A 27370-nucleotide genomic window follows, 5' to 3' on the forward strand; every position below is an offset into this window, starting at 1 on the left:
CCAGGGCTGCTCTGGCCACTGTCATTAATCAGTACAGGGGCGGGGGACGTATCTGCTTTTTATCCATCTCTTAAATCAGTCACTGCAGCTATCGGCAGCCCCCCCCCACCCTCCCTCCTCCCCTCCTTCTTCTCCCTCCCACCCTGCCCCCCTCCCCCCACGGGCCGCTGATTGAAGTGGCATTGTTTGGGAGACAAGCGGCGCTCAATCAATAGGCAGTCTCACTAAATTACCGTTTGCATGAAAAATGAAGGGCCGCCCAACCTGACTCCATTCAGCTGGGGATGTGCTGTGTGTGCATGAGTGTGTGTGTTGTTGTGTGCAGATTGGTGTGAGAGATAGGAATATGTGGATGGGACGTACTGTAGGGAAGAGGAGTGTGTGTGTGTGTGTGTGTGTGTGTGTTTGTCAGGGGACAGAGAAGACAAAGTGGGCAGGTAATAGAAGTAGGATATGCCCCTCCCTCTACTACAGTGTAAAATCTTTGGTAGACCACCTACAGCTGCATAGGGATGCAAGAGAAACAAGAGCTCAAGGTTTCCTGGTCATGTATTGATGAAGACTTGTTAAGGATTTCTCCTGTGGGCCTTACGACCCTGACACAGTGACCCTCACCCTTCCCCTTCACCCTTCAACTTTACCTTTCACCCTCACCCCTGACTGACCTGCTCTGTCTACGTTTTTGTTTATCTCCGACCTCTCCACCGCTCTGCTGAGAGGAATCCAGGATGGATAGATCTTTCTGGATTTTTTTATTTGAGTGTGAACACATGTAGAGATCTGCTGTTGAAAGAATGGACTTTCCTGACATGCAGCGTGTGCGTGTTTTTGTATAGATATGGATGGCCAAGGTAGGTTGGAGTGAGGTCCCAGCCTTTCTGCCTGTATGTGCTCCGCCCTGACCTCTGGCTATTAATCATCTCTAGATCTGTGTTTACCCTCAGTTCAGCTCCCCAGCACACAGGCACCTAGAGGGGCAATTAGAGAGGAACTGCCGCCCCAGCGCAGAGGATTGCCCCCCTCTTCTAGTCACACACAGGCACACAAACACACACATAGAGTGAGCTTCTGAGAAGCAGGACTTAGCCGCACCCAGAGAGCTAGCTATAATGTTTTTATTTACTTTAAAAGCATCCTGCTGTTAATACAAGTGGCATATTACAGTGCTGCCATTATATTTGTATGGGAGAGAGTTTGCGCATCTCTTTGTTCAATTGCGTTAGGTGTGTATGCGTGTGCGTACATGTGCGCGTATGTCTCCCACCCCCACAGGGCATACCAAACATGCATTAGTATAAGTTGTGCAGGCTGAGCCTCATCCAGTGTACATATGGTAATGGATGGTGTGTGTGGAACATGTCAGCCACCTCATCGTGTAAAAGCCTTCGTGTACAGGAGGGAGCATAGAGGGCTGGCAGGTAGGCATTAGGCAATATAATGGCCTCTATTTTTACTCCATGGAACACAGTTGAAGAGGCGACGCTTATGAAGCTTTCAAAAAAGCAGACACGCAGGTGGGGAGGGGTGTTATGAGTGGGTAAGTGAGAGAATAAAACTGATTTTCAAATCGCCTGACTGTTGGACCCGTTTGTCTGTGCCAGTGTGTCTGAGAACAAGTGCATACGTGTATTTTTGTTTTGTGTGTGTGTGTGCGCGCACATATCTTGTGTCTGTGTATTAACAAAGCCAATAATGAGCAGTCCAGTGGTGATGTGTAATCCATGTTGTTTTTATTGCTCAGATTGATCAGAGGAGTGGAGAAGAGAGGCTTTTTAATGACCTGCTCTGATCTCTCACCATCTGGATTGTGCTGCTTCTAACTGAAATACTGCCTCGTCCACTTCAGAGCAAAATCAACCTCTGCGATCCTAACCGAACCAAGTATTGATAAGGTCATCATTTAGTCATTTCTTCAAATGAACTTTTCCTTGAACTTTTGTCATTAATTTCAGCACCTACATACATTTCTACACACTCACATACATGTCTGCAGTCAGAAGGAGTGTGCCAGGGTCTTGTGCTGAGTGGATGTAGGCCTGCCCTGGGCCCAGGGAGGTAGTTAATCTCTGTGTGTATGACATGTGTGAGCTCAGGGTATTGTACTGTATGTTTCCCTCTCACTCAGCTGTACTTAATGTAGCCCATAAAGGCTACACAACAATAAGCTACGCCTGGCACTCAGGCCACCATTCTGCACTACACTAGCCCGCTGAGCAGGATAAATGACTCCTATAAACCTGTCACACACATACATACACACACATACTAGAGCGTGCACAGACTATAGAAAGTCATCTCTCTGGCTGTGGAGGATCTGCTGTGGTTCTCAGTGTGTGTGAAGTTTCTTTCAGTCTGCGTGGTGTACGTGGTAATAACTGGAGCGATGCTCATAAAATCTGAGGACAGAAATATGGACGGAGAAGGCTTCAGGTTATCTGGGATCCTCACACTCAGAAGATATTAATGGAGGGATAGCATTCATGTGATGGTTTCATTATGCATTTGTGCATCAGTCCCAATTGATGTGATCCCTTTCTATTCCTTCACCCCGGCCCAGTGTTTAATCAGTGGCTGAAGACAGATCCAACTTCCTTAATGTCCTGGACCTCCCTCTGCATCTCACCCAAGAAGACTGATCTACATTAAGAGGGGATAAAATAGCCCCTCCATGTGATGGCTAGCCACAGTGTTCATAAATGAATGCCATTTAAAATCCATAAAACTGTTATTCTGCATAATACCCTATGAATATATGTGTGTATGAGAAGTAGTTAAGCGTCAGTGGGTGTTGTGTGGCTGGCGATAGATGGCCCGGGGATATGTTTAGGTGTATGTGCTGTGTTTGTGTGTGTATGTTTGCATCTCACACTGGGTTTGATATGACACACCACAATTATGAGTCTCTGAGAATGAGAGGATTTTATCTATCATTTTTACAAAAACACCCACTAACCGTCCTGACTGAGTGCATTGTAGTGGGAGCAGTGAAAGAGCTATTAGTCTATTTATGGATCCAGCATGGTGTTTATCAGTCACAGACTGACTGTGGCACAGACAGCATCATCTGGCCCCTCATGTTGCTTTTAATGATTTTCCTGTTAAAGATGTTAGTGTCATGTTGCTCTTGTTATTTTCACCGTTGTCCTGGCAACCACAGATGAAAACGGTGCATACAGGTTTAGTGGCACCCAACTTGATTTTGATAAAAATGGAAATGTGATGTAAATCCGAATATTTATTCTTTCACTTAAAAAGAAGAAAATGAAAAAGGCTAAACACATTATCTCTGTATTTTTATGTCTTGCCTATTTTGGCACCAGCCATGGTATTCATAAATAAACCACATAGATAATAGTCGTCGACGAGAAATCCATTTTCATTCTTGATATTTATTCAAGCAGTTCTCTCCCATGTTTATACAATCCAGAGTATTAAAAGATTGATTCAATTTTATGTTTTGGAATAAAATGCAAACAAAAACAGATGCTTGTGTCTTTCTTTCCCCTCTCTGAGCTGAGAAGGTATTGTGGTTTATGTAAACCATAGAGCTCTGAGCTCTATTCTGGTCCTGGAGCTTCCCAGAAAGAAAGAGAAGGCAGAGATGGTGAAGGTAGACCGCTACGCTATACAGCAGGAATACTGTGTGGGTGAGAGCAGAAGGCTTAAAGACGTTGTCTGTCTGAGGCTTGGTACAGCTGGTATAATATGACCTGATTTTAGTTACTATAATAGGTTTGTGTACCAACCTACAGCCCAACCTACTGGATAGACTATTAATTTAGTTGGAATAGCTTGAAGCCTGAATCTTAAACCTGTGTTATGCCAAATTTAAATATTAGTTTCTGAAGAAGTAAAACATCAAGACTTTCATTCAATTATTGCTTTTTGCAGTGTTGTGGCGGGACTCATGACATGACTGTTAGAAACTGTTCTTCAGATTGTTTTTTTCTCTCTGAAAGATTGGTGAATTGTGGATAATCTGTGGATGGGATCTTAGCCTCACAAAGTTTGCAGTCTTTCAAATGTCCAAACCATAAAATGGCAAACAGACAGACATGAGACCACTTTGTATTTTAGTTCATGTCTGCGGTGAAATTAAGGATATACATTTTCATTAATCAAATCTTCTCAAACTTGCTCGCTTGCAAGTAAAGTTCAAACATTAAACCGCAAGAAAAAAAAGTTAATTATAGTCATATCTTTTTCTGTGTAGGTTGACTTGTGGTATTACACATTCCCCTAAAGATCAGGTGACAACAGTGGTGGCTTGATTGTCATGGCCTTTGTTGGGTAATCTGCTTGGTTTATCATCTGCCATCTGTCTGTCTGCCTACAGGGTTTGCCTGGTTGACAGAGCTGCCACCTGTAACACAACTCTGGCTTCTCTTAAATTGTGTGATTGGTTGTAAAGTCGCCTCCCTTTCCCAATCAGTGTTTCCATTTTATATTGTAGAAGCTATACTATAATACTACTAAATCTAATATTCAGAGCAGTTCACCACCATGTTCCCATTTTTTAGGTTTTGTACTGTAATTGTGTCTAGTTTAGTGTTAAATACTAACTTACACTGGGAAGTGAAGCAGGTTTAGCTTCCTTCTTTCACACTTACGTACTGCTTTGCATAAACACAGAGATTAATTATTGTCTAGTAAATCATCTGTATTTTTGTTAGGGAAGATGAGTTCAGTTTGTGGTTCAGGTGTATTTTCTCAGGTAGTTTTTTAAAGAAAGTGTTTTTGATTGGACACCACCAATAGTTTATTTCTTAGTAGTATTGTAATTAATGTATTTATTCAATTATATCGGTCTGTTATCATCCATTCAATAAATTACTTTATAATCAGTTCCATCTGCAATGTTACTTATCTTTTTGACACGATATATTGCCATATCATCTTTTTGTCCCGCCTCATAGTGCATACACAGAGTCAGACTAATTACTGAACACTAATTAATGGCATATTGTCTGTGTTTTGTGTTGCTCTATGCTCATCTGTGGGACGGGCATGAGGGCGTCCGTACTGAGTATTGGGGGAGGGGAGCTACAAAAGGTGGGATGGGTTGATTTTACATGGGTGCAGATATGCAGGGGGGAGTGGCAGCCAGACAAGGGGGTATTCAAAGCATCCTTCATGTAATTTAAATGCAATTATGCATTCCCCCACCCTGTTCCTCCACGGCTTACGGTGCTGAAGTGAATAACATGGGCGTATCTTCATCTAGTCCTGCCCAGGGAACTAGTGTTTCTGTCCGGACCCGCCTGTCTGAAAGCCTGGCTCCTGCCTCGGCTCCAGTCACCTGCTCCTCTTATTATTGGACATTATTCCACTGGCAGAGCGGAAAGGAAGAGAGGAGGGGAACTTTAATAGCACACCTGAATGGAGGGTGTCATATAATCAATGCATACAGGCCTGCATTACAGGCTGTCACTGAGACTCCATCACATACCAGCAGAGAGGAGGAGGGAGAATGGGATATTAACTCTTGTGAAAGGAGGGACGGGTATCGCTGGCCTGAAATTAAATGGCTTGCTCGAAAGGAGATGAGGCCAGAAATAAGGCACTCGTTGGAGTTCGGTGTACGTGTTTTGCACAATATTTGCCTCTCTGCTCCTGAACCTGTGGCCTCTGATTTGCTCTTTGTCTCACTCTCTTTCCTTCTGTTACCTCTCAGTGTGTTTTCAACACATTTTCAGCGATGCATTGATACAATCATAGAAATCGACTTCCAGTTGTTTCCATACATCTGACATCTAGTTAAAACTTCCTCAAACAGAACTTCCCTTAAGAAGTTTTCTGTTTTTATGCTTGTGTGTGTGTGTGTGTGTGTGTGTGTGTGTATTCAACTGCTGTCGTCAGCAGACTGTAATCCCTCTGAGCCTTCCCTGTTTATGTGTGTGTGTGTGTGTGTGTGTGTTTGTGTTAGTCCATTTTTTCCTGGTTTGGAAAATGCCGGACTGCATGTTTATGTGTGTCTGTGGGTGTGTATGAGAGATGTTCAGCGGAATGCCCTTTGATACAGAGAGAGCTTTAGAAATGCAATTTCCTTCCTTTCTGTGTATGCGTGTATTCATGTTGGGTTTATTAGAATATGAAAGTGTTGCGCCGCGGTGCCAGGGTTAGCCTCTCCCTCCGTCCGCTCCCTCGCTTTCCCCTTTCGCTCGTTCTTTGGCCTCCGTAGTCTCTCTGGCTGGCTCATGCATTAGAGATGAGGGGCTGCAGAGAAGAGGGAGACCAGCGCCAGGGGAGACCAACAGCTTACACCAGGAAGCTCACCATTATAAACAGGATCAACACGCCTCACATATCAGACACTTTCAAGTCTGTGTGTGTGTGTGAGTGGGTAGGTGGGAGGCGATGTAGTAGTTACAAATAGATGAGTGTGTGTTTTTAAGTTTTTATGTGCTCTTTTTTTTTTTGTAAGACTGTCTTACTTTTTTACTTCTGAACCTGGTTTAAGAGGACATCATCAACACCGAACAGTGGATATGAGATTGCATGATGACCGAATGAAAGGGAAGGAGTGTAGAGTTGCAAGTGGAGGACTAGAGCAGAGACAGTAGGCCCTTGGTGGATGAGCCCCAGTCAACAGGATTTTGGGTTAATTAGAGAAAAGAAGCTTTTCTGTTCAGCAAAATGCTTGTTCTCTCCAAACTGTACTTCCAAGTCCCATTTACAGTACAATATGTGTGGGCTTGTATATGTAGGCTACACACAAATCAGAGTTCTTTCTCTGTGCTCTTTTCCCTCTCCATGTCTCTCTCTTTACTCACTCGCTTACTGTAACTTTTGTGTTTGCTCCTTGTTCATTGAGCTGTTTGACAATGCAGGGCGAAGAGTTGAGTCTCTGTTCTTGGTAGGTGCTCCAGACAGAGGGGCCACTTGTTCAGGGTCTTCCCCCTGGAGAGGACAGGGGGAGAGCAGGGACAAAAAGGGAGGCTGACCCCTGGGACTGGTTCTCTGTTTACTCATCAGCAGGCTGGGATGAGGTCAGCTTTGGTGCAGAGGCAAAGATCTGCACGGGGGCACAGCCTGGATATGGAGGAGACAAAATCACCTTCCCTCTGTTGCGTTTTATAATGCTGGTATTTGATTGTCACTGTATACCTGGACTTTTTGGTTTATTAAATCTAGTTATCTAGTCCATCTGTAGATTTGGCGTTAGGGGCAATCAAGGCAACTTGTTAATGATTCACAATATAGTCGATCCATTTCTGATTCTTTGTTTATTTTAAACCAATTCTGTCTAGATTTGTCAGCTGTCAAAAACATTACATTTTTCTAAGACATGGTGGTGTGTTTCTAACACAGCCATCAGTTTTAATAAAATCTACACTGAATGTGTGTTTCAATGAGTGATATGAGCACAGTGACTTTGGGTAAAAAAATGACTAATTTGCTTCAGTATTGCTACAGCATTTCTCAGGTGAATCATGTGTGTAAAGTGTGTTGTAATTTATGAATTTTGTTCATGTTAGAGGTGAAGAGAAGCTGCCAATCATGTTCATATCTCAGACATTGAAGCAGGAATCAGTATGATTTTAGGGACTATGGTCTTATCTTTTTATAAAAACATCAAGTGCTGCACATCGTTAAACTCAACCTGTCCGGCTCTCCATAGTAACTTCCTCTCTCAGATTCTCTCAGAAATCACGTTTCTTTTTCTAATTGCTGACCTCTCGTAGTCAGTATGGGGTGGTCCCTACATTGTCCCCACCCCACTGGGCAGGGGCTAATGTTCTCGAGGCCCCAATCCAGACAGGGGCACTCCTCTGGCCTCTGACCCCAGCCTCCCCCTCCCTCACCTGGGTCAGGCCGCAGAGGACAGGGCTTGGGAGAAGATTAATGGAACTCACTACTGGTGCAGGTGTGTGTGTGTTCATCACAGAGCAAGAGAGAGGAAATGCAAACAGGCCAGTAAATGTGACAGACACTCTGTATACTGGACTGGAAACGGGGACATTGTTCATAGTTAATTTTGATCACATGTGTTTAAGTTTCAATGCTTCAAATTACATTTTTGACCAAAATTAGACACATCTAAATTGAAGTTTTGAGGTTATCTCTTAATGTGTTACACTGAATAGTGATTTTGTCAATTACTAATCAGATTTTTAAGCCACTTTATTCATGTGATATCTGTCTTCTTGAGGTAACAAGTATAACCCTTATTTAGCAGGTGATTATGCAGCCCCACGTGGCACAAACCTCTCTCTCTCCTTTCTCTCTCTCTCTCTCTCTCTCTCTCTCTCTCTCTCTCTCTCTCTCTCTCTCTCTCCCTCTCCTCCTGTGTGTGAAGAGTGCTGTTTCAGCAAGGTCTTCTGTTCATTCTCAAGGTGTCCTCCGCGCCGGCTCTTTTCTGAAGGCCCTTTTAATGGATTGGCCTGATATACCTTCCAAATGGAGCACTTTGAGCGTTAATTCGCTTTCTGATAAAGATCCCCCCTTTTTACCTTCCCTTTCTATAAGTCTTCTCCCCGATATGAAGTACACAAGGAAGGGCAGATGAGCACAAAATCCTCTCTCTGTGTCAGGCCGGGTGGGAAAATGGACTAGGGTGAAAAAGAATCAATTGGATCCCCATTCATGTGTTAGTAGGGTGGAATGAGGAGAGTGTATTGTGGAGAATGGTTGGAGGTTGTCTCTCTACCCCCTCCTCTGCCTCCACAGACTGGCCCAGTGTCTGGGGGGGGAAATTGGAGCCTTTCTCCCGGCTTTGTGGCGACAGCAGGGGTTATCGCCGGGATCTGGCCATTGGCAGGTATAGCTGTCAAAGCTGTCACTACCTCTGAACTCAGGAGCATGCCTGCACACATACAGTACATGCACACACACGCGCACGGGCAGGAGCATACTTAGACTCCGCACAGGCACATACAGCACACAAACAAATGAAAACATGCACGCATACAAGACATGCAAACACCATCAAAATTATGGAAGTATGCTATATAAGATAACAACAACCTATTACCGCTCCAAAGCTCATTCAATCTGTTAACCCTCAGTGTGACGGTGTCCCACGCTGCATTTTGGCTGTTCCCGAGGGAGCACAATGGAGGTGGTTTGACCTGTTTGCCCACTCAAGTGTGACATTATTGTGCCGTATTCGCAGCCGGACTTGAAAACTTCTTTTGCTCAAACTACAAATTAAACATCATGTCTCTACACAAGTGCTTACATGGTCAGATTCTTATGAATAACTTCCCACCCGCCTTCATTACCCGTCTCTGCCGGAAAGTGCTCTATGTCTACTGGCCCTCTGATGCAATGTGGTGAGCTCGAAGCCTCTGGCTCTTCAAACAGTTTCTCGTGCGCTCAATTATTTATTTATTTTGTCTGTCATTGACTGAGCGGGAGCAGCGCTCTGAGCGGTTTGTGTTTCTTTGTTCATCACTGGAAATAGAGAGTTGGAATAAAGCCCCTTTTCTTGTCGTCTTAGTTGGTAGTTTATTTGTTTGATCGGTTCACTATATTGTGCCGTTGTGTGTGTATGTGTGTGTGTGTGTGTGTGTGTGTGTGTGTGAGGGAGAGAGAGCTGAGAGCAGCTCTCCCACCCAGAGAGAAAGAAATAGAGAGAGTAAATTCATGTTTACAGTGTCGTCCCAGTGGATGAGGGCTCCCTGCAGTTCAGCCCAATTATGAGCGCAGAAATTAAAGCAGCCCAAAACATATGCACATCTTGGCTCTGGAGAGGTGGAGAAAGAGAGAGCAGGAAGAGTGGAGGAAGAGGGCAAAAAGTGCAGAGCACAGGACCCAGTGGGCTCTCACTTGGACCATTTGGCAAACACACTAATTAATACGCTCACACACACATGCGTGCGCGCGTGCGCTTTGTCACATTTTTCAGCGAGTTGACTCAATTCAAATAATTCCTTTTCCATTTGTTTCATTATTAAGTGCATTTTGACTTCTTCATTATCATATTTGTACTCTGTCAAACACACCAGCATTGGGCTCATTTGTGAAGGAGTTTATTCTGTCTTCTCTCCTCCCCCCCTCCCTCTCTCCCTTCTTCATGGCCAGGTCCTCCCCTCTCTCCCCTCAGTGAGACAGTGAAAGACAGAGACAGAGAGCAAATCCAACAGCATGTTTGATGCATTTTTAAACAGCTCTGGACTTTTTCAAGTTTCCAGCCAACAGAACATCTCATCTGCTATAATTTAATCAGCGGGTGGAATCACACTGCATATTTAAGCAACATTAAATATCTCCCGTTCTCCCTCTCCGGCCACTTAACTGAGAATAGAAAAAAAGGATTTTATTTTATTTCCTGCGTATTTCCCCCCATTTACACTCTTTCATCTGGTACTTAAAAGAGGCAGTGATTTGTCAAGTAATTACCATCTCTTTTGGAAAGAGAGAATGTTCAAGTGCTGTTAGGAGAGTCGTGGTTGTTCTGGCATGCAGGGTAGAAAGCTGCAGAAGGACTTTAAAAGCACTGTGCATGCACAGAGGTCAGAAAGCTGCTTTTAAACACTATATCCAAGCTGTTCAAAGTATAAAAGAGTTAAATCGTAATGTAAATCTAGTGTTATTTATTCTCTATTAAATGATCCACGTGTGGAATCACAGTGGTAATCTGATTATTTGTGAACTGTGAGTCCACCCTTTCTCGTGTTTGTGTATGTGTGTGTATGTGTGTGTTTGCAGAAGGCTTTGTTGGGGAGGCTTTCCCATTTTGCCCATCACAGCTTTTTTCTGTAACATAAATATAAAAAATGAATATTTATCAGCGGTCCAGGGCTGTGTGCTGTGGGATAGGGAGAGTGGAGAGTAGGCTGTCTGTGTGGATGAGGGGAGGACCAGGGGAATTGATTTTTGACCAAATGTGTTTTGGATTTAATTCAGCTGCTGCATTTTTCTCCGCTACTCTATTTGCATAGAAATCATTTGAGGTGAGTGACTTTTAGAGGACAGCCAAGTTGCGAGAGGCTTCGGTCCTTCTTTGTGCGTCCAGGAGTGAGTGTGTATGTCTGTGTGCATATGTATACAATAAATGCATGTTTGTTTTTGCATGAACACATGCTTGTATGAGTTTTCTGTGGGCTCTAACTGTGCTATTACATGTGCTGCTGCCCATGTGAAGGCAGCACTCTGCTTAGACTAGCACTCTGACTCCCCCCCCCCACACACACACATGCACACACACACATCAGATCCTCACAGTTCCCTCTTACACTCTCTGTGGCTCTGAAGGGGAGCATTCTGATGACAGTCAATAGCCCAGACAGCAGAGCTCTGTCAATATTTAGACAGTACTATAGTGTTGTAAAATGAACCAATACACAATGGATGAGGCTCCTCACTGGATTAATGATGCCTGACTGACTGGCTGCTGCAGACGCAAGTGGAGATGAAGATGTTATTTACCCCTTTCTCTCTCTCTCTCTCTCTCTCTCTCTCTCAGCTCCTCTCTGTTTCTTCCCCTCTGTCTCTCTGTCTCTCTCCTCTCTCTCTCACACCTTCCTTCATTTGGAAGCTGCTCTTGTGTAGTTTTGCGCTGATCGATAAGTCTATGTTCAGTTAAAGAGGAATCTGATTCCAATAGAATAACGCCGGGCTTTGTTCACTTCACATTTGTGCCTCTCAACACCGTTTCAGCTTCACCAAGAGTGCTGTTTGTACAGTAATACACTGAAGAGTGTTATAGTTGTGCTGCTTTGGATCTGCTGATATTGATCCCAAAGTGTCTTCAACGCACATCATGAGGAACACAGTTAATGTCTTGAACACTCACAATAACAATTTTGATTTTCTTCTTGCCAAGCCACCATCACCTCAAAGTCACTTTTTGGTTTGTGTCCCCCTTTTGCTCCGGTGACGCAGCGTCGGCCCTTGTGTGACTTCTTCCAAATGGTCATTAGAATCACCACGCTGCCATTGACTGTAATGGAATGTGACGATTAGCGCTCTTGTCGCTGGGCTAATGGGCCTGACTCTTCTGTTGGGGCCTGTTGGAGGTGCATTGTGGGATAGCCTAAATGATAGCTGGCACACAGCGGATGGGTGTGAAGACAAGGCTAAGCGCCTCCCCTCTTCTTTAACCATCTCCTGTATTTTTCCTCATTTCTCATGGAAGGGTACAGAGAACAAAAAAAAAAAACACTGTTTCTAAATGTCAACTCCTTCTTGTGGCCAGTGGGATTGTGCTCTAAATGGTGTGTTAGAGAGGTGGATGGGACTAAAATATAGCCCCGAGGGGGACTCTTAAGCACAGCTCTTCACAGACAAAAAAAAAAATGTCCAGGACTGAAACAGTGCAGTCTTTATCTGTACACAGATATATCAGACGGGGAAAAGGTTAACAGGAACAATACTGAGAACTGTGTCAAATATGTTTGGGAAAAAGTCTGAGCCCTGCACTTTGGATGCTGTTGTGACTGGAAGCACTTTCGCTCCTCCTTCTGTCTCTTATTTTTTAAACTGACAATTTCCCATCTTCAAATACAAACAGAACTGAGAACAACTGTAACATAGTTGGTTTTTGAATGTCTCCCAATCTCCCCAAAGTCATGCAGTTCTTTGGTTGGCTTCAGCACCTCTTTACAGTGGTGGTTGGGCCTCTGCCCCACCACTATCTCCCAGCTCCACACGCCAGCTTCACTGGAACAGATTAAATGAACACAATGATTCTTTAATCAGATAACCCACGCTCCGAATAGATTAACCTTCCTTAACGCAGGTCCTCTTCCCTCTCTCTTCGTCTCCTCTCTTCCTTCCTCCTCAACCAGAGAGAGAATGGAGGTCCACAAACTTTAATCTTCATTACCTGCTTTGATTTCTCTGCTAAAGGAAGAAATGCATAATTTACATCCTTTGAAGTAGCTCCACTATTACTGACAACATGTTACCTTTAATCTTAAGAGCCCCGGAACATTAAATATTTAGTCATTTACCGAACAAAGGAGGACTGAGGCGATGCCTTCCTACCTCTTTGACTTTTACTGTCATGTGCACTCAATGTCCCCAGTAAGAAGCAATTAATTTTGGGGGGAGAAACAGCTTTTACTGAAGTGCAGGTAACTTTAAGTTGTTTTCACACTTTTACCTTGTTATTTTATCCTGCTGAGAAGAGAGAGCTTTAAAGTAAAGTGCTACCGTTAGCAGAACTCGGTACGGGTGACCGGAAGGCTAACAAGTTAGCGTCAGTCTGTCTCTCTCTCTGTCTGTCTGATTTGTCACTTTTAGGCCCATCCTGTTCAGTTTGGTCTGTCCTTCCGGTATTAGAGGATTTGGTGGTAATACCTCTGATCCATGCTGATAATTTCTTTTTCTTCCTGTTGTCCCATAAAGTTACACATAATCCACATTGGGGTGACTGTGCCACATGCGCAAAAGTGGTTGCTTTTATTGTTGTCAGTCAAGGAGTGCTTGTGTGTTTATATCTATATGACAGCTGAGGCTTGTATCATGAAACATGAAACATTGGCCGTCCTGGATAACCTGTATCATGAAGCTGGCTATCAACTAGCTCAGTCAACTCCGGCGCGTTCATGTCAAAGAGGCAAGGTTGTTAATTATGAGCGACATCATCAGAACCATGAATGAAGCACTACGTATGATATGAGATGAAACAGTGATAACAAGTACCTGCGGAAAACTTTTTTTAGGGCCAGCAAAAAGTCATATTCAACGTGAAATGTAAATGATAGCCTATAATCATACAAGAGGATATAGAAACACTAGAAATAATTTCAACATATTAAAAGTAGGCTAAGGTTTAAAATACATTTAGGAATTATTATATATGACTTAGTATAGAGGGAGTATTTTTTGCTATTTAGCTGGATGATGAAGAAAACTTTCTGAATATGTCGTATAAAAAACTTAAAAGTTATGTCAGACTGTTTCTGCTACCGAAGCAAAGAGTGGAAAAGTATTTAATGACTGATGAGATCTATTTGACCCAAATGTTGCATTTATAATCATGGGAGCCAGTTAACAGTGTGTGGATTATTTTTTTAATAAAAGACAAGCTTTCATTTTTATTTACAATTATCATGACACAGTTGTCTCATGTTATTCTGAGCTGCAGTGATGGAATTATCCACACTTTCAGCTATCACTCCGGGGATAAAATCAACTTTGCACAATTAAAATGCAGCTAAAATCATCAGTCTGTGTTTGGTGTCGTAAATAGGGATGTCAGTTTAGGTTAATTTTGCTTTCGACAGACTGACACCCATTGACTGGTAACTAACTGGGTAACTTTAGAGAAAAGTTGTGAATCTTTTGTTTGTGGGAGCTGTCCAGCAGTCAGTGGTCAGAGCTAGCTTGACTGCCCTGGTAAGCTTGACTTTTAGCTCATCATTCTTCTCCTCAAAGTGTTTTTCAGTGCTTTTAGTCACAGTAGCTCTCAACATAACGTATTTGGGCTTGAGGTACGAATATAAATAAGCTGTTTTTGGAATAATAATGTTACTTTTTGAATATAACTTACAAAATAGAAGAGTAACATACTCACACACTCTCCTGCCAGGCTCTTTGAAGTGGTCAAAAATAATTTTCTTTGGCAGATAGAATTTATACGACTGTCTGTTGTCTTTTTGAGCTCCTTATCATCTGTGACAGTGGTATTTGGCAGCTTGACATATTCTGTTTCTTCAGTAGAGATGTCAGAAGATGCTTTGGACTTGTTTTCACTTGTCATGAATTTATTTCCTCCATGGCAGAAAAAAATGTTACATGAGCCTCCAGAAACTCCTGCAGGTTAAACTGGACTAACGAAAACACTTCTATGTCTGACTGACTCTAACACACTCACTATAAACAGACTTTAAGACAATCGCTAGCCTAGCAACATTAATGCTACAAACAACCCATAATGCAACACTTCATGTAGGAGTCTAGGGTTACACAGGCACTTTATCCATTCATAAAGAATATATGATGTTGTGAACACATAGTTGTCTAGCCATAAGTGGAATGTGTATGCAGATTAATTTATAGACTGACATATGTAACCGATCAAAAATATTCTCGGTGGTTAACCAATTAACGGTTAACCGTTGACATCCCTAGTTGTTTGATTTTGTTAGAAGTTTTGTTAGAAGCTCTGTTTTAAAACCAGAGTGGAAATAGAAAGCTTGGAACAATAAAATGTTTCTACTTAACTATAAAAATATATATTGCTCTTTTTTACTTGTAACTTTATTGTTAACTCAGGACTTTTGTCCATGTTGGGATCCTGTAGTAATGATGATTTTTTTCCCAGTGATCTGATTGGTCAGTTGTCAGGGTATTGACAGGTTGTGATCAGATCCTCTATAGTTAACCGGCTCCGAAGCAGGTTAGCTGTTAAGCATGAGTTACCATAGCGATTTATCCCAGTTAAAAGTGAACCAGCTTCATGATACCAGAAAACCTGAGCTAAGCCCAAAGATAACTGGCTAAACTACTAATCTCACTTTGCGATACAGGCCCCTGGCGTGTGCATGCATAAGTGTGTGTGTGTTTGTCCTCAAATGTCCCCTGCTGTAATCGTATGTTTGTAGGTGTGTGTGCCATACGTAGGTCTCTTCCAGAAAGTGTACTCCTTCTTCTTCATCTTCATGGGCTTAACCTGAGTGAGTTAATGAGTAAGTGAGTGAGATGAAGGTTTTTCTTTTTCATTTTTATGCATTTCATCATTTCAGCACATCCAGGTAGTCACAAACAATCAGTAATTAATTAATAAATAGAAAACTCTGATTTTTAAAGAAATATTTTTTACTGTTTTGTTATTTTTTTTAGCTTGCAGTGAATGGTGGATTATTTGATAGCCCTCTTCATCTTCCTCATCTTCTTTACAGTGAAACAGAGTAACTACACTAACAGTTTGTTTTCCAATTCCTCGTTGGGCTCTCTGAAGGAAAATTAGACAATTACCCAGACTCATAATGTTGTTCCACCCTCCAACTCCTCCCCTCCCCCCTTTCCTCTTTCCTCATCTCCTCCCCCTCTCCGCCTTTTATGATTAATTACTCTGTGAACATCATATGCCGGCTGAACAGAAACATAAGTGTGGGACTGCGTAATTGTGTGTCTCTGTTAATGAGTGTTACACGCTTACAGTAGTTGCTCACTCCCTGTCTGTTGTCTTTCTCCCTCCCTCTTGCACATGTATAGACAAAACATGTGTATTTTCGAGTATATACGCACACACAGGCGCACACACAGGCCTGGGGTTTAGATTACCATAGTAATAGCCGCTGAGTAGCTTAGGGCTTGTGACTGATGGTCTTAGGGAGCACCTCTGTCTGCCACTTGGTCAGTGAAATTAATATCCACTCCAATCTAAGACGGGCTCCCAAGCCTGAAGTTGCTGGTAGGAATGGCGAGCTGTAGCCCAAGGCTAAGATCTACCTAACTTCCCCTCTGAGCCCTGAGCTCCAGCAGGCACTGGAGACACTGCTGTGACTCAAGTAGGCTCACCTCCTTCTCTCACTGTCTTTCATTTATTTGCATCCCTCCCTCGCTTGCTCGATCTTTCAAACATCTCCATGAGGGCCTGCAGGGATAGAAATGTTCTATTGATCAGAATAAACAGTGGAATAATCTTTAGTAATCAGCCCAGGCCCAGGCTTTATTAACAATTGATGTGGTCGGAGAGGAGATCAAGAGAAGTGCGGCTAAGATGGGCTGCTGTGTGTGTTTATGTGCATATGTTAATTTGAACAAGATGGAGTATGTTTTTTTTTGTGTGTGTTTTCTTTTGTGTGTGCTCAGATCTTTGTGTGTCTTGACAATTCAGTCACCCAGTCCATCTCCATCTGTAGGGCCTTCTCTCTGGGCCCCATAAATTATTAAACACTTGCTCTCCTGGAGCCAGCCCTGCACTCTGTGCCTTTTGAAATACAGGATGTACACAACTACGCATATGGAAAGCTATAGTCCAACGTATGCATGCACACATACTAAGGTATAAACATTTACAACATACAACCAATCAAACTGGAAAAAGCTGGACACTTGTGGGAGTATCTGAAAGCCTTGACAGCTTATTTTGGCATTTCTGTCACTTTGGTGTTGTATTTGAACTTGACCTATCACCAACTCATTTTTCAGTATCAAGCCTTTTGTCTTTTGTTGCTCAGAGCACATCACTGTTTGTCTCATTGTTAAGTGTGTATGTGTGTTTGTGTGCGGGCCTCTGTGCAGCCACCCCTGGGCAGGGCATTTTTCTCCTTTCAATACAGCATTGATTTCCTGTATGACTTCATCAGACTAATACCCGCCTTGCCTCCTTTTTTTACACACACACACACACAAACACACACACACACACACAGATGCCCATAATGCCAGCGTTTCCTCCCAGCAATCAGTCAAGGCAGCTTGTCTTTGGATCAATGGTTTCTATGAACAGACTTCAACACTGGAAATAGGAAAATGGACCATTCAGAAAACCTGAACATATAACATAATGAGCAGTTAGGCTGTCACTCCGCGGAGAGCACCGTGAAGAAAACATAACACATCTGGATTTCCTTTTGCATTATATGTCTCCTCGTGGGACATTATTTGTGTTGCTTTGGCCTGTTTGTAATCTCTCTCGGCATGATATCAAAGAAGCCTACATAATCTCCCTAGATATTTCACCGCAAAGACCTCTAACAAGACAGATTCCACCCAAAATAACATATGACAACACAGAGCTATAAAGCATGGAAGGGGATTGGGGAAAAAATGAACTCACCATAAACCTTTGTTGTATGTCTACAAAGCCAATACCAATGGGAGGTAATGGCCACTGGATCAAGGATTTTTGAGCTTAAAATGTGGATCGTCTGTTTATTAACCTCACAAACGCATACCCATATGGCATGTATGCACACATGCATAGCCAGTAATACTTCCCACTCTGATAGCACAACCCATACTCTGCTGTGATAATACACTCAGTGATCCCTATCAGCCGTACATGAAGTGTCAGACAGAAAAGAAAAAAGGGGGGGGGGGGGGGGGTCGGTCTGAGGGAGAAAGCTAGTTATCCTTATGCTAACATGCAGATTAGAGCCCTGCCGGGTTCACATGTAATTGAAGTGGGGCGCTTATCAGTAGAGTCAATGAAGAATATAACTTCCCCAACATTGCAGGATGTTATGAATAGAAGGAATATCTTAAAAAATGTGTTGGAATTGCACAGGCAGGTACAAGGAATACGTCTGTGGAGTATGTGTCAGGGCATGTGCAGTATATGTGTGTATGTGTGTGCATCTGAGTGTGCCTGGGGATGCTGTGTATTACCTGACAGTGATGTAAAGGTGAATGTAAGCTGGAAGAACTCAGGTAGAGAGGCAAGCAGTGTCAGGTGTCAGGAGTTATGAAGCAGAGGGATACTCTGTATTTTTGGCTCCCCCAGGCTTAGAGTGACAGGATACAGTGTCATGGTGTTATCACGATGTTTGTTTCAAGGCTCCATGTTATTATAGCAGGCATTGAGGGAACACTTGTAGGATCAGATACAAAAGCCCCTTCAGGAATAACACTCATTTCTCTGCCTCTCTGATCTCTGTTTGTACACAATTCTTAGATGTGTTTTCTCCCACAGTCACTTGCGTCTCCCTTTTCAGACACTTTTTCTCCCTATTTATGTCTGCCTTTCTTTTTTAGCTCAGTCTGCCTCTTTATCAGCAGCATAGCACCCTCAAGTCAGTCCATATTTGGGAGTGTCTCCACTTTTAAGGTTATTTTATCAAACTCAAAAAGGCCAACAAGGAGGGAGAGAAAATGGAAAAAGCAAAGAAAAACAACGACACACTTTGTAGCCCATGGATGAAGTAGGTTTAATCAAAACAAGACCAGTGATTTAAAGGGAAATTTGTCAACCTGTTTTTCTTATATTATCTCATTTTTCTTCATCATGTATATACAGTACATGGTAATTGTTAAGATAGTTATAGTTGTTTTATCCATCACCTCTGATTTTAGAGGTTTGGTAAAAGTGGACTCCAACAACAACAATTTGGAGCGAGGAGTATGAGCCTCTTACAGCTTTCCAAAAAACTTAAATTTAACAGACATAATCTCAAACATTTGTCTGTGAAACCGACCAAAAGGAACACAAAAAATAATCTTATGGAAATTCCTGAAAGTCAGTGTTTCCTAAATCTCTACAACGGATGTGGTGAGTAGTTTGTTATCATGACTGATAGTCATAATGGGAAAAAATGGAGACTTAATGTGAGTGTTAGGAAATCTCATGATTCGATTTGATTCCGATTCTTGGTGTCAAAATTTGGTTCAGAATCGATTCTTTTTAATCTATAACTAAGTTTTACTATGGTGGACTTCAGTGGCACAGGTCTAACATCTTATGGTCTTCCACTTGTGTAAGAATAATGAAATAAACTGACCAACATCACTGGTTAATAATAAAAATTAGACAAATAAGAGTTATGTCTCCAGCAGTGGAGAGAAGCCTCTCTGCTGCAACAGTATTACAGGGGGAAGCCATCATTATCCAAAACACTGTACGGTTGCAGTGAAACAGACTATAAACTGTGTCATTTTCTTCATTTTCTTCATTGGTGCTATGCTCCACTAATGTTATCTGGGGTATGAAGTATTCACAGAATACTTTATGAAATATTCACAAAATAATTAATCTTGCCAAGTTAATTATGGAGTTATTAAATACAAAAAGCAGCCAAACGCTTGCCTTTTTTGAAGATGAACTACAAGATAACTCCAGCGTGTGCACGCTGCACACCGTCTGGGTGCTGCAGTGCCCTCGCAGTTGAATTCTGCCTTTTTCTTTCCGTCGATAGAACATTATTAACGTCTTTACAAATGAGATTTTTGGCATTTGTGAATCAATTCAAAATTGCAGAAGATAAGAAGAATCGTTACACTGTAAATTTAACCTTTTAAGAGAGAAAAAAAGTTCATGTGAAACTGTCCTTGGTGCTGACAGGCTGTCTGTTTTCAGGGCTGTCACCATGTTTGTGAGTTTCTTCTCATTCAAATAAAGTAGAAGTATTTCTTACCAGATATCTTCTGATTTCACGGAGTTACTGTAGACTTTTTGACCCCGGCGGTGTAGCGAGAGAGTACATCGGCCCTTTATGACACCGCCTGTGTTTCTGGCTATAAGTTCAGGTTGTAAAAGTTTATCCCCTTTATGTACTTTAACAGCCTTTAATATCAGCTCATAAACTAGCTCCAAACAGGCCAGGGAGGCCCCCTATCCCTCAGATAGATAACACGCTGATGAACGCTCTGCCAATTAATGGTTCCACATCTCCAACACTTGACTGCTTCAACTGGTATGAGCGGAGGGGGGAGTGTGGGTTTGTAAACATGTGAACACTTGAGAGTGAGCATTGGCAACAAATACACAGAAAACGCGGATGGAGTTTTTCTCTGAGGTAAAATAACTGTGTGTGTGTGTGTGTGTGTGTGTGCAAGACAAGACGGTGTGTATGTGTGTCCCAGTGGAGTGTGTAATCTCTGCTGTCTCTGTCTCCTGCCTGGCTGTGACGCAGAGGGAGGATGTGATGGAAATCTCCCTCTATTTAAATCCACCGCTGGCACATCAAAGCCTGCTGCTGCTGCTGGAATAACAGAAATAATTAGACACAAACGCCTCATTTACATAAAAATGTTAATTAATCTCTTCTCTCTTAGCCCAGTCAGACTGAGATGGCCCTGTGTACTATATATCTGTCTGTGTGATCTGTGTGTGTGGAGACTGTGAAGTACTTTTTTTTTATGGTCAGTTATGAATGAAGAGTCAGAGGCTGTAACTGTGGCTTTTACCCCCTCTTTTCTATCTCTTTCTCTTTGTATGTGTCAATTAACTCTTAGCCAGCCCCCCATAACAGCTGTCTCATACAAGGCGTGTGTGAAAATGCGTGTGAACACTGTCCCACTGCCGTTTGATCTGACCAATAGGCCTCTTCCTGCTCGTCCTTGCCAGGATGGTTTCATCTTATGGAGACAAACTTTCCACAGTGATTACACAAACACTCACACTGTTTATTTCAAACTAACACTGCAAAAAGAATGCTACCATTTGTGGGATGTCTGCCTGTTTGTGTGTTTGTGTTGTTACACTCATCCTCTCAATTTAGTGAGATAATGAAGTTTGAGATTTGTTTTTAAATGAGTGCGTGTGTGTATTTGAACAGATGCTTTCTATGTATACACACTACTTCTTTTGTGCTATAATTCTTTTAAATATCTCTATTTTAGTCATTACATTTATATTGTGTCTGTATTTTATGTCTTTGGTTTGTATATGAATAATCTTTAGTTACCTACTTCAATGTTGCTCACACACATGTATAAATAGATGTATATTTAAATGTATACTTGTATACATTTTAAAGTTAAAATAATTCTCAACTACACTTTGGCTACAACAAACAAAAAGTTATCAATTCTTCTGATTTCACTAGTTTTGCTTCAACGACATAATTTCCATTGAAAGGTTGAATCTGCATCTGTATTATCTCCATTTCTTCAGTACTTAATATTCTAGATTACAGTCTGTCTGTAGAGGTGACCTCCTCCTCCTCCTTTCATCTCTGTCTGCTTAACCTGAGACAACACTCTCTGACTGGAGAGTACAGACACACCAAGTTGAGCCTGATTATAACAAGCACTTAAATCTGCTTCTGCACACCCCCTAACACCAAGGTTTTTATTAGAACAAGCGTTTACATCAGCCTCTGCGCTGGCTTTATTAGATCTAAGACCTCTTACATCATTCAAGATACGTGCTCATGCACAAGTCTTCTCTGGCTCGTCTTTGCTTAACAGGTCAGGGTTTATCAGTCGTTTCCACTTTGTTTGAAGAACTGATTCTAGAGAAGACTGCAGAAAATGAGTAGGTGAGAAAAGAGGAGTAAGTTATGAAAAATGTGCAAATAGAATCAAAAATAGTTTCAGTTTGTCACACAATATCCTGACAGGAAACTAAAGTGATACTGTTTCACATTTTTTCTGTGCTTTTTTTTTTTTTTAAAACGTGTGAGCTATCTGTACTGCCACGCAGTTGCCATTATAGACATTTTGTCTTGTGAAACAGCCCTCTCCCGTTTCTAAACCCGCAAGTCTCTAAGCAGTTCAGTATGACTCTCCAGCAGCTCTATCGACTGGCTTTCTGCTCCTCCGGTCCAGTCTCGGCTGCTCCTTTCATTTACACAGCCAGCGCACAGCGGCCCTGCTCCGGGGAGAGCCGCTGAAACAAGACTTCATCAATTCCAGATGAAACACCAACATTTCCTCCCATTACACCAAAGCACCGCTCCCGCTCGCTCGCTGCGATCTCTCACTGCTCTGCTCTCGGTGTGTGTAATGAGGAATGGGACTGTGTGTGCGAGCATGTGTGCGAGTGTGTGTGCGAGCATGTGTTGTGTATGTGTGTGTGTGTGTGTGTGTGTTTGTGTGTAATGAGGAATGGGAGTGTGTGAGTCTGTGGTGGAGGCAGGGAGAGTTGGGGCAGTGCTGAGGGGATTGGTCCGGGGAGCAGGTGTGTTTGTTTGATGTCTTCCTGCAAAGAGAGAGAGAGAAGGGAGAGAAGGGAGAGAGATTTTCAGAAAAGACTTTCTCCCCTCAAACCCCATATCTCTCTCTCTCTCTCTCTCTCTCTCTCTCTCTCTCTTTTTCTCTCTCTGTCTCTCTCTCTCTCTCTCTCTTCTCCTCCTCCTCCTCACCGCTGCACAACAAGAGAACTAATTTCTTCTCTCTCTCTCTCTCTCTCTCTCTGTCTCTCTCTCTGTCTCTCTCTCTTTAGGCACTTGAGAATTTGAATTCTTCCCCCAAATCTCTCAAATTTGCTTTATTGGCAACGCCATAATTAAGTACTGTATTGTAAAAGCATGGAATTGAAGATTTACAATTTAAGTTTTGGATTTCCAGCAGTCAAATTAAACGGTAACCTCCACAGACAAAGAGGAGATGCATTATTAGAATGTTAGGCCGTCATCTAACAAAATTGATTGATCGCGAGATGAGATGCGTCAAGATCTGGGTGACTTTGCACTTCGATTAAACAGTCACGTGGATTAGGGTTATACCTTCGGAAAACCCGATTATAGGTATATAATGAGAGGAAAACAGAGATAACAGTTGCCACATCACAACACTATATGCAGTACTACGCTGGCTGAGAGAGCTCAACACACTGCAACTTAAAGAAAACAAGCAAACAGACAAAATGCAAGCAAATAAAGTAAATAAATCTTAAACAACAAGAGATTCACCAATTTGAAAACACATGGTGCATAAAGAAACAATCAAAAAAACACAAGAAAATACAGAAATACTGCAAGTCCAACATCATGGAAATGTATGAAAATATGAAAACGGATAAATACGTTGACCACTTGTCAAAGATATTCGCAAAAAAGCTAACAATTATTTTAGTTTTAACATCATGATTGCATTATTCCAATATTATTTGAGCTATTCTCTTATTATAAAGGCTAGACCTACTGTTAGCCTGTTCATCAGGTTTTAATGTCCCCTGGAAAACTATATTGTGTTGTAGCTTAGTTTTGTTATCGTGTACAACATGCAGTATTTCTGTTTTTCAGTTTTTGCAACATATCTTTGTTGTGTTTTTTTAAATAAGACTAATATATGTTGTCATGATGATGAAGGTGTTTTCATCTTTTGCTTGAGTTTTGTCTATTTGCTTGTCTTTTCTTAAGTTGCAGTCTGTTGAGCTTTTTCTGCACACTATACCATACTGTACAACTACACTGCTACTGTATACAACATTATAATGAAAAGAATTGCAAACACTTTATTAAAAATAGATTACAAATGAAAGAATGTCTATTATAGGAGGTGATATAGCTTAACAGTTGAATGTAAGGTTAATAGTGACAACCATGAAAGGGATCAAATCAAAAAGAGGAGGGAGATTTAGAAGGCGCGGTACAGTTTCACGTGTTGGTGTGCTCTGACATATTCTGCTGCTTCTATCACAATGTCAGTTTTCTCAGCAAGTAAATATTCAATTTTGTGTTGGAGTGTGCTGAATTTTTGGTATTTGACTTTTTGTTGGTTAAGAACTTAATTGGCTCCTCTGTCGTCATACAGGCTGAACTTTAGAAGGAGTTGTTGCTCTTTCTCTGCCTCTTGTCGACAGAACTGTCTGTTTTCTCTGGTTTGCCAGGTTTACCTGTGTCAACCAGTGTCAATAACCAGACTGTGGACATTCAGTATATATTAAATTGCTGTAATATCTCTAAGTTTCTGCTCACTCACGGTGCCTAGATAATCTGCTTCTTGGTATTTTCTGTTCAGTGCTAAATAGCATTGAAGAGAGCAGAGCCTCTCTCTCTCTCTCTCTCTCTTCTTCCACCTGTCTCTCTCTCTTTCACCCTCTCTTTCCCCTCTAAAGGCAGCACAATCATAGCTGTTGTACTGTTGATAATGCCTTTGACATGTTTTCTTATTCCTCCGATCTGGAGTCAGTCAACCCTGCCACAAGAGCAGAGCAGGAGGGGAGGGAGCTTCATTTCAGATCAACACACTCACCTCTCTCCCTGTGTGTTACACCAGCTGACTGACTGACTGTATGACTGACTGCTCAAGACCAGCACCTCTCTGGAGCAAACAATATCAGACCTGCTGTCTCAATCAAACCCCATGTGTAGTGGAAAAAGGAAGCAACAAGCCTGGCTCGGCCACAGGAAGGAGAGGATGTGATGGTGAAGGGGCCGAGGCTGATAGTAGGGGAGAAACGTACAGCTGGGGGAAGGGGAGAGTTGGGCCTCTTGTTTGTTTAATATCTTTATCTTAATCTCTGCCCTCGGGACACAAAGGCGAATTCATCCGGAAAACTGGATTATCTCACTTAGATGAATCAAACACACATACGGCTGCACTGTGTGTGGGTGTGTGTGTGTGTGTGTGTGTATGTCGGTTTATGTGAACAGGAGTGGGAGAGAAAAAGAGATGTATGAGGGTGAGTGCTTTTTTTATTTCGAGGTTACGTGGATCCTGGATCTTTGAGGCACCAGTTTTTACACTTGAGGTTATTACCTATTAATAAGACTTTTCCAGCTGCAGATTGGCTTTTACCAGTGCAACATTCACAGCTGAATGTACATTGGGCCTACATTGGGCTTACATTGGGCCTACATTCTTTGAATGCAGGCCCGTAGATTGTAGAGAAGCATGGACACAACATCTTTGTTTCGCTTCGTTTCGTTTTAGAGGGGATGTTTGGACACCAAGAGTTGGATTTATCACTCAGCACAATTGGTCAGATGTTTATCTATGTAATTAGCTAGCAACAAACACCACAGGTTATTACGATGACTTAATCACTGATGCTGTTCAATCAAGAAGCAAGCCCCCAAACATACTGTAATTTTCTGTAAGCCTTGTTTGTAGAAAAATAAGACAATCCTAGTAAAAACTGATGTAGTCTTTGTGTTGCTTTCAGACCATTTATCTCAATGTGTTCAAGGCAGATGTGTTGGTTGGAACAAACATTAGAAGAATTAGCTATAGAAACTTACCTCTTGTGGAAACTATTCGACTTTGAAGTTGGAGATTTTTTCTTAGAGCCAGCATCTGTTGGTCATTAGAGGCACTGCATTTAAAGACTTTCAAATGGGCTTCAACACTCAGCTATAGGTGGTTGCCTCTTGTTCAGGCCTTTTAGTCTAGGTAATTGGAAATCCAGCTCAATGACTGAGGGTGGTCATACAACTTTGAGGATTATCATTTGAGTTTAAATTGTCAATTCCTCCCTTTTCTTATCAATCTGTAGAAATGATTCCAACCCTGACTGTGAAATTCCTGTAATAGTCAACCAGCTGTGAATGTGCAGCATGAGTGGCTGCAGAGTTGAAAGTGTCTGTTGGGGGGAGTCTGAGATGTCCTTTCATGTACTTACTCATCCTTTAGTTATTAGGTTTCATGTCCAAACTAACAAAACACACACCAATGCTGCTCCCGTAGGATTACACTGAGCTTGACAGTATATTCAATGGATGTGTGTGCTTTACGCAGATATGTGTGTCCCTGTGTGTGTTTAAGCACTAAATCATTCATATTTCCCCCTGCTTTCACTTTAATTGGCCCTCTTTCGACATTTGCCAGGATGCCACCCCCTACCCTTGTCCTTCCTCTCTGCTACCTCCCCTTTTCCTTCCCCCTCTCACCACCCGGCTCTGCTCTCAACTTGACCCTAATTGATTGTAATGAGCACAAGCTCTTATACCCTCCTCCCACTATCCTATCTTCTCTGTCGTCTTCTTGTTTCGTTTATTCTGTGTGTCTGTGTGTGTGTGTGTGTGTGTGTGTGTGTGTGTGTGTGTGTGTGTGTAGCCGGCGTGGGAGACATGAGCTCCTTCTGTGTCCATATGAGTATTGAATAGCTGTAGAAATCTGTATTAGTCAGGACATGCCCACTAGCCTATGAAAGGCTCAAGTGTTGTACGATTAATGCTGTGCCACTTTGGGGAAACCTCTTTAATGTGCGAAGTGAAAGATTCTTTTCTGTGAGGGGAGTCTCGTTATATTTCCACCAGTTGTGTTGTGGTTCAACCAGTTTTTTGGGTTTATTATAAATGTTGAGCAGGTAAATATTTGGATCTGATTTGCAGAACAGACCCTGTCTTCAAGAGGTTTTCTTTACTGCATGTCGGACAGCTTACAGACATGTTTCCACAACCTAGTCAGGAATTCAGTTTTTCTCTCGTAGTCATAGACTTCACCTCTTGCTTTCAACTTGTTTTACTGTGTTTTATCACACAAGATCAATCAGAATCAGAATCAGAAATACTTTGTTGATCCCTGAGGGAAATTGTGTCATGTTACAGTTGCTCATATTCAAGAAGAGAAATATATATATATAAGCATAGAGAAATTATAAGAAAAATAGAAATAAGAAAATAAGACATATATAAAATATGTGCATTATACTACAATATATAACAACAGTGTAAATAATAAGGCTGAGAAATGAGATCTGTAAATGTGTTGAAGAACAAAAATAGTGTAAATAAATAAATAAGAAAGATGAGTTGAAATATACAGTATTAATGCAGTATACATATACACCAGAGTATTGCATAGGTGAATTATTGCACAACATTATTGTACTGATAAGTCAGTATTGCACAGTTGAAATATAAATTATAAATACATTTATGAAGCTGCCGACAGGGGTGAAGTCCAAAGGGCCAGTCTATTGACTCAGAGTGTCTGACACTCTGAAGGAGGAGTTGAAAAGTTTGATGGTGACAGGCAGGAATGACTTCCTGTGGCGCTCTGTGGTGCATCTCGTCGGAATGAGTCTTGCAGTGAATGTACTCCTGTGCTTGACCAGCACATCATGGAGTGGGTGGTAGAAATTGTCAAAGATGACACATAACTTGGACAGTATCCTCCTCTCTGACACCACCAGCCAGAG

The 27370-nt window shown here is 42.0% G+C and overlaps 1 protein-coding gene across 3 annotated transcripts in view; it reads left to right on the plus strand.

Moving 5' to 3' along the window:
* wwox (WW domain containing oxidoreductase) overlaps nt 1-27370 on the plus strand; it is a 138884-nt gene that overhangs the window by 68032 nt on the left and 43482 nt on the right. The window contains exon 9 of one of the 3 annotated variants that reach the window (XM_067589503.1): nt 2558-3482. The exons of the other annotated variants lie outside the window; for them this stretch is intronic. Within the exon in view, the coding sequence (XP_067445604.1) occupies nt 2558-2575 (18 nt within the window). The 3' untranslated portion in view covers nt 2576-3482. Of the gene's footprint in view, nt 1-2557; nt 3483-27370 lie in introns of those variants that run through there. 3 annotated transcript variants of the gene reach the window in all.

Source organism: Thunnus thynnus, chromosome 5, assembly GCF_963924715.1.
Source record: "Thunnus thynnus chromosome 5, fThuThy2.1, whole genome shotgun sequence".
In the NCBI taxonomy this organism is placed as follows: Eukaryota; Metazoa; Chordata; class Actinopteri; order Scombriformes; family Scombridae; genus Thunnus; species Thunnus thynnus.